At 34.1% G+C, this 6,000-nt stretch overlaps 2 protein-coding genes across 2 annotated transcripts; both read right to left on the reverse strand.

Moving 5' to 3' along the window:
- Positions 1 to 705: 705 nt before the first annotated feature.
- LOC149932658 (uncharacterized) lies at positions 706 to 2,824 on the reverse strand. Its single transcript, XM_090155650.1, has 3 exons — positions 2,670 to 2,824; positions 2,027 to 2,380; positions 706 to 1,831 (listed from the first exon to the last, which is right to left on the reverse strand). Exons 2-3 carry the CDS (start codon positions 2,274 to 2,276, stop codon positions 894 to 896), a joined length of 1,188 nt encoding a protein of 395 aa, XP_090011776.1. The 5' UTR covers positions 2,277 to 2,380; positions 2,670 to 2,824; the 3' UTR covers positions 706 to 893.
- A 391-nt stretch (positions 2,825 to 3,215) lies between these two features.
- LOC149932659 (uncharacterized) lies at positions 3,216 to 5,659 on the reverse strand. Its single transcript, XM_090155649.1, has 7 exons — positions 5,536 to 5,659; positions 5,306 to 5,457; positions 5,096 to 5,237; positions 4,883 to 5,031; positions 4,711 to 4,812; positions 4,481 to 4,647; positions 3,216 to 4,397 (listed from the first exon to the last, which is right to left on the reverse strand). The coding sequence occupies exons 1-7, from the start codon at positions 5,599 to 5,601 to the stop codon at positions 3,262 to 3,264; spliced, it is 1,914 nt and encodes a 637-aa protein (XP_090011775.1). The 5' UTR covers positions 5,602 to 5,659; the 3' UTR covers positions 3,216 to 3,261.
- Positions 5,660 to 6,000: the final 341 nt, after the last annotated feature.

Raw genomic sequence — 6,000 nt, forward strand, 5'->3', positions numbered from 1 at the left:
GGGGAAGCGGGAAAGTTTGCTCGAATCATTGGACGGTAGGGAAGGAGCTACCTGAAATTCTACCCGCATTTCAATTCAGCATTCACGTCCTTTAAGAGTAAAGGTAAAACAATTTGAGTGCAACACCGTGATGTGGTAGAATGGTTGGTGCCATATTAACTTACCAAACTTAAATCCTTATATGCCAAAAATAAACCCTGTGTTTACTCAGGGCCTTTAAAGGTCTACAGAATTTGTAGATTCCCGCGCTAGTTTCCGAAAATAGGGCTGAAAAAAATCCAGAATATGGTTTGTCAAAAAAGCTATCACGTTTGGGAGGGAGGAATTATAAATAATTCTGCAGTTGGGTCCGGGGAAGAGATCTTAAGAAAATCTGTAGCGAAATTGTAGCTTTATTTAGAAAGATATTCTCTGTATCACTGAAGTGAAAAAGCTATGACATTCCATTTTCTGACATTGAACCTTATCAGAGCCATAGCCAAGGATAGACGATATAATAATCTCCCTGAAATATTCTTAATATAGCGGATGGTTGCATAACCTTTTCTTTTTATCATAAGGTTAGAATTCATTTCAATATAATATTCAGAGGATATACCAATAATTCAGTAATATCTGCTTTTGACTTATAATCTTAAATTATTGGCATATCTTGAGGATATACAAATTTATTTTTCATATACAGATTAGAAGTGAAAAAAGATGTTTCCTCTAACTTTTTATTGTAAAAAGAAATCCAACACCTCACAGTATAATGTTAAAAAAAAAGAACAAATTCCAAAAATACATAGAAATTAGGTAGCTAATTATTGGGGAATATAAAAATCAATCAAAAATTTAACTACATTTAGTGCTATATTAATAAACTAATACATGAAAATTGAGGCTAAAAATCATTTCAATAGACCTCTAGCTTTGAACATTTCCCTCATAAGACCCTTCAGATAAGAGATTTCATTGGATAATTGTTGCGCTTTATCCGTGAGACTTCTGTTCTCATCCAACAGCTTTTCTTCCACTCCCCCTATAGCTTCGGCCTCAGCTTTCTTCTTTTGCCTGTAACGAGTAGCAGCGTCTTTGTTCTGCATGCGTTTACGTTCTTTACGTTGTTTTGGGACTGGTGGTGCGTAGTCTCCAGAATCTGAAGAATTAGAGCAGCTTACATTGAAGTCTTCAATGTTCTTGCGCTTTCGACCTTTTCCAAATTTCATTTTTTCTACTTTGTCCGAGGCTTCTAGTTTAATAGCTGGTTTATCCTTGAGAATTCCTTCGAAGCTGTTATTCGCTGACTCTTCAGCGACAGGCAAGACATCTTCCTGCACTTCCAATGGTAAAACGATGCCTATGTTATTCAGACTGTCATTGAGTGATTCAGGAAACAACTCTACTTCAGAAATTTCTTGGTAGTCTGCTACCAGTCCTGCCAAATTACCACTTGGTAATATGATGGTGAATGTTGTAGGTGAAGTGGTAAAGCTCGGAGAAGGTAGTGTAGATGGATAAATATTGTTTGAAAGTATAATGTTGCCATAACTCAGCGGTGATGAGCCTATAGGGCTAGTTGGTGCACTGACATTGGGTACAATTCCCTCGGGCGAACTAGGGTACGAATAAGGAGAATTGGGGGCATCTTTTAAGGAAAAGTCAATATCTTTAGGGAATTTTTTCACTGAAGGGAGTTCAACACTAGTATCCACTTGGTCAGTTGATAAATTTGGAAGTTCATCTTCTTGCATCACCAAAGATGGATCATCCAGAAGCTTATCCAAGTTATCAAGGTTCTCCAATAAGGAAAAATCTATTTTGTTTTCCACCCATTCCGGAAAAAAATCTGCAAATGAAATAAAAGTTAAAACCATTCTAAAAATCACTACCTGAGAGACTTAAAAGGGTTAGGCATGATAAATTATGCAATGAGTCAGTCAAGGTTACAAACAAATAAGGATTCTTTAAAAAGTTATGTATTTTAACTTCCAAGACTCTTACTCTTTGGTAATGTAATGAACTTTGTAAATCATAAAGTTACCTTCATTATCTAATGAGTTGTAAGCCGGCTTAGCTTCATCTTTCGATTTACTAGCCGCCAAGAATTCATCCAGAAGTCCATCCAAACGATCTAAGCCTTCAAGAGTTGTTTGATTTTCATCCCCCAAAATATCCTGGTTAGGCAACCCAATTTTCTCATTAGGAGAAAATTGGTCGCTTAACAGGAGTTCCTCCATGGAACTCCAGCTCCCTGTTTTCCACATGTTGGACATATCTTCTTTGATATTCATAACTACTTGTTGATGCAAATTGAGAAGTACTAGTATTTTCAATATATATATTCGCTACTGCCAGTATTTGGGCAGATGAAGTAATGGAGAAATCCATAATGAAACTGCAAATATAAAAATTGCTTGTTTTTAATTTATTTCAAAAACACTTAACGTAATAGAATGATAGAAAAGATTTAAAATAAGTTGGTTAGAATATACTAGATTTTTCTTAACACTTTCCCTTAAAGCCTTAGTAGGGCATGCGTGGTTATTGAACTGTAGCAAAAGTAGGACAATGAAATTTTGTAAAAACCAAGTCCTAATCTAGTTGTAAGCCTTTGACTGGCTAAACATTACGCTAAGTTTTACGATTTCAATAATAAAATCCTAAAATAATTAAGTTAAACTTACGCCATTTTTAAATATTGTCTGCCGAAGCAGCACCGTACGGTGCGGGTCCCTTTAAATACTACTGATTCATCTTGGAAATAACGAAGTCCTTAGCGGATTTTTGTAGCGTGTCCTTACGTTCTCCGACATTAGAAGGGAATGACGTGATTATTTTCTCCGTAAAGTGATCCGCACGGAGGAAAAAAGTATTACTCCGCCTATTTTTCTTAATTGGCCGTCTTGGAATATAAAATTAATGTTAACTTTCCTACTTTTAAGATGTGGTAAAGAAACTTCAAAAATTAATTTTCTGCAATCGATTTTTAAATAAATACTTTAGGAACTATTTTTTACAGTTGGAAGATTGCATCATCACAAGCATGATAAACTGACGTTTTCTTGGTCAATAAACCTCTGTATTGTTAATGACGTAGAAATGTCTGGGTCGATGGGTTGATAACAAGTTTTCTGAAACACGTTTTCGCAATGTACTAGGAACTATGATACTTTGTTCAGCTACTGATAGACCTATTATTAAGATTTCCAAGAAATGAATAATGGTCCAAATATGGGAGGCTGGAAATTTATTTTCACTTAAGTTTTACATAACTCATTAGGAGCTCTTAAGTTTCTTAATTCCTGAAATTTTTTTGGCTTTCTTTCTCTTACCATTTAATGAAACTAAGGATTCTTTAAGAGGTAATTTAGAGGGGGACTGCAGTAAAACATCAGATTTAATTGATAAAAGTGTCGGGTCACCCTGTCCATTTTGTCCCAAATTGAGCTTGTCCAATTTGTAACTTTTCTTCTTCATGCTCCCTAGACGCATAATGCTAAAAGTTTGCCTTTTCTTTTCAGGGGTTGAAACTTCATTTTCATTAGATATATTTTTAGTTTTCTTATTTTTACGATTTCTCTTTTTGTCTTTGCCATTTTTTTCTTTATTTTCCAAAACTGGTGCAGGAAGTTGCTCAGATTTTTCAACAGTTGACTCTTTGCTAACCGAAATTAGCTCCGGTGTCAAGTGTCCCCACCTCATCATCTTTCTTTTCTTATTTTTAGATAAATTATTTGAAAGGTCAAGTGTTGCCTCTAGTTTCTCAGACTTTTCTTTTTGCAAAGAAAAGGTGCGATGATTATTTTCAGTATCGCTGTGCTTCTCTGAAACTTCTTTCTTTGCACTAAACTTTATTTTCTTTTTAAGTTTCTTCAATTTGTTTTTCTTTTTCCACTTGGCGATCTTGGGCTCTTCTCCAATTTCTTCCACCTTCCGCTCGCGAATAGACTTCTTAAGAAATTTCTCACCTTCGGATGTAAATGGGTTAAGACCAACTGGAATCTTTGACTTTTTATTGCGTTTTTCATTTTTCTTGTCAATTTGAACAGCTTTTAAAGCCTTGGCTTCTTTAAAGTTAGCTTCCTGTAATTTGGCTTTCAGCTTAACCTTTTCAACAATACGTTTTCTTTGCCCTTCCTTCTTCTTCAAGATCTGGACGACTTCATCTTCGGATACATTTTTCCGTCCCATTCTTTTTTTCCACTTTTCAATATCCTGAAGACCTAAAAGATGATTCTCAATGGGCAACTTTGCTTCTTCCAATTCCACCAAATCTTCAACAGCTTCCGGTATTAATTTTATATTTCCTGAAGGGTATATTTTAGCTTTACTCCGAACTAGAGTATTCACTTCATCTTCAACCGCCCTGTTCTCATTTTTTGGTTTTTTTATAACAACTTTGGAAGCCGAATCTATCAGGCGTGGAAACCGACATTACTTGGGTGCAAATTAAAAAAATTCTTTTGAGATTTTCTGTGTGAAAATAGATACTTACGAAAAGCCATATAAATGGGTATTGATTCTGACAAAGACATTTTCAAATTTAAAGAATGGACATTTTCCGAACCTCCTGGCAATTTATGGGATAAAGTTTTCACAACTTCCTTGATATTATCTATTAATTCTTCATCGGTTTGACCGAGGCATCCAACTTGACAAGTACTAGAAGGAAATGTGAGTTTAAGATTGGAATATATAAAATCAAATTGAAATTTAATATTCTACCCAAGGTTGCCACGTCCTGTAACATTCATCGTAGTTTTAATAAGGGCCTGTTTAAACCGGTTTTCAATTCGGTCCTCACTCATGTTTATACCGTATGGCATTCTATACAAAAAAAAGACTAGTTTAAAAAAATTGGTCAAATAACTTTTCTCGCCATTTCCAAATGTATTACTTTCGTTTTTTAACAAACGTCTTGCCAAGAGAGCAAGGCATTAACGAAGATAAGCATGCATCAACCAAAAATAAGTCAAATCCATGGCACAAGTTCCTTTTGGCTTCATGAGTTTTATATTCTACTTTTAATTGCTTATAAGGTATTATCTATATAGAATATAGTTTTATTAGTTAAGTTGTTAAATTTAAGAAACAAAGCTTTTATATTGACCTCTCCAACATTGATATCATGCTTCTTTAGAAACTCTTGCCAGTGGAAAATATCTTCTTCAAAATTTCTACTATCCTTGTCTCGATCTTTAACAATTAAGCATATATTCTTGGGGTCAGTAACATAGGGATGTTTAAGATTTCTGCAAATGAAACGATTAATTACAGAGCTGATATATTTAACACAGTTTTGCTTTTTTTCCAAAGTTACAATTTTAAAGAAATAATGTGATCAGTTTTTGGAATCCTTTTAAAAGAAACTTCAAGGAATAATTTCTCATCTACATCATCTAATAGAACAGATTTTTTGTTTGGTTTTTGTTTCTTTTTCAATGATCTTATGCATTCTAAAGCGTTTTGCAACTGAAAAGAGAGAAAACAAAATATACAATACATAATTAACTTCGATATTTTATCTGTTTCTACGTTACAAATTATTACTTTTTCGTCATGTATTTCAATTTCATTTTCTGTTAAAATTGGCATTTTCAATTTCTTTTTAATCATCACTTTATTTGAAAACGTCTAGAATCTTGTAGGACAACGTGGTTATGAAAGCAGAGTTGCCAGGTATAATAAATGACGTTCCCCAAGTCCAGCGTTGCCAGTTCCTGTAACTAGAATTATAGCGCAACAATTATCGATTTCAGAAATAAATTATCGTACGCCTAAAAACTGGCGGTAAATTGGAATGTTGTGTGAAATAGTGAAGTAAAATTTGTGAAATATAACTTTTAAACAACGCTTAAAAGTTCAACGGATTTATGTTTCAAAGTCAGATATTCAGCTATTTTAAAAATTATCGTACATTATCGTACGTGCAAGCTGAATTACCGAAAAATGGGTACTATACATAGACAAAATAAATAGGATAAACCCCCGATTTTACGGGCGGGCTCCCACGCT

The sequence above is a fragment of the Leiobunum rupestre genome, chromosome 8 (assembly GCF_980474605.1).
Source record: "Leiobunum rupestre chromosome 8, qqLeiRupe1.1.hap1, whole genome shotgun sequence".
Classification (NCBI taxonomy): domain Eukaryota; kingdom Metazoa; phylum Arthropoda; class Arachnida; order Opiliones; family Sclerosomatidae; genus Leiobunum; species Leiobunum rupestre.

What these genes read in the sequence shown, in the direction of transcription:
- LOC149932658 (XM_090155650.1), bottom strand. Translation starts at nt 2,276, where the DNA reads ATGAATATCAAAGAAGATATGTCCAACATGTGGAAAACAGGGAGCTGG. An exon ending in CAACTCATTAGATAATGAAG is followed by an intron (nt 1,832 to 2,026) that starts GTAACTTTATGA and finishes TTTCATTTGCAG; the next exon opens with ATTTTTTTCCGGAATGGGTG.
- LOC149932659 (XM_090155649.1), bottom strand. Translation starts at nt 5,601, where the DNA reads ATGATTAAAAAGAAATTGAAAATGCCAATTTTAACAGAAAATGAAATT. An exon ending in TTGAAATACATGACGAAAAA is followed by an intron (nt 5,458 to 5,535) that starts GTAATAATTTGT and finishes CTCTCTTTTCAG; the next exon opens with TTGCAAAACGCTTTAGAATG. An exon ending in ATGATATCAATGTTGGAGAG is followed by an intron (nt 5,032 to 5,095) that starts GTCAATATAAAA and finishes TATTCTATATAG; the next exon opens with ATAATACCTTATAAGCAATT.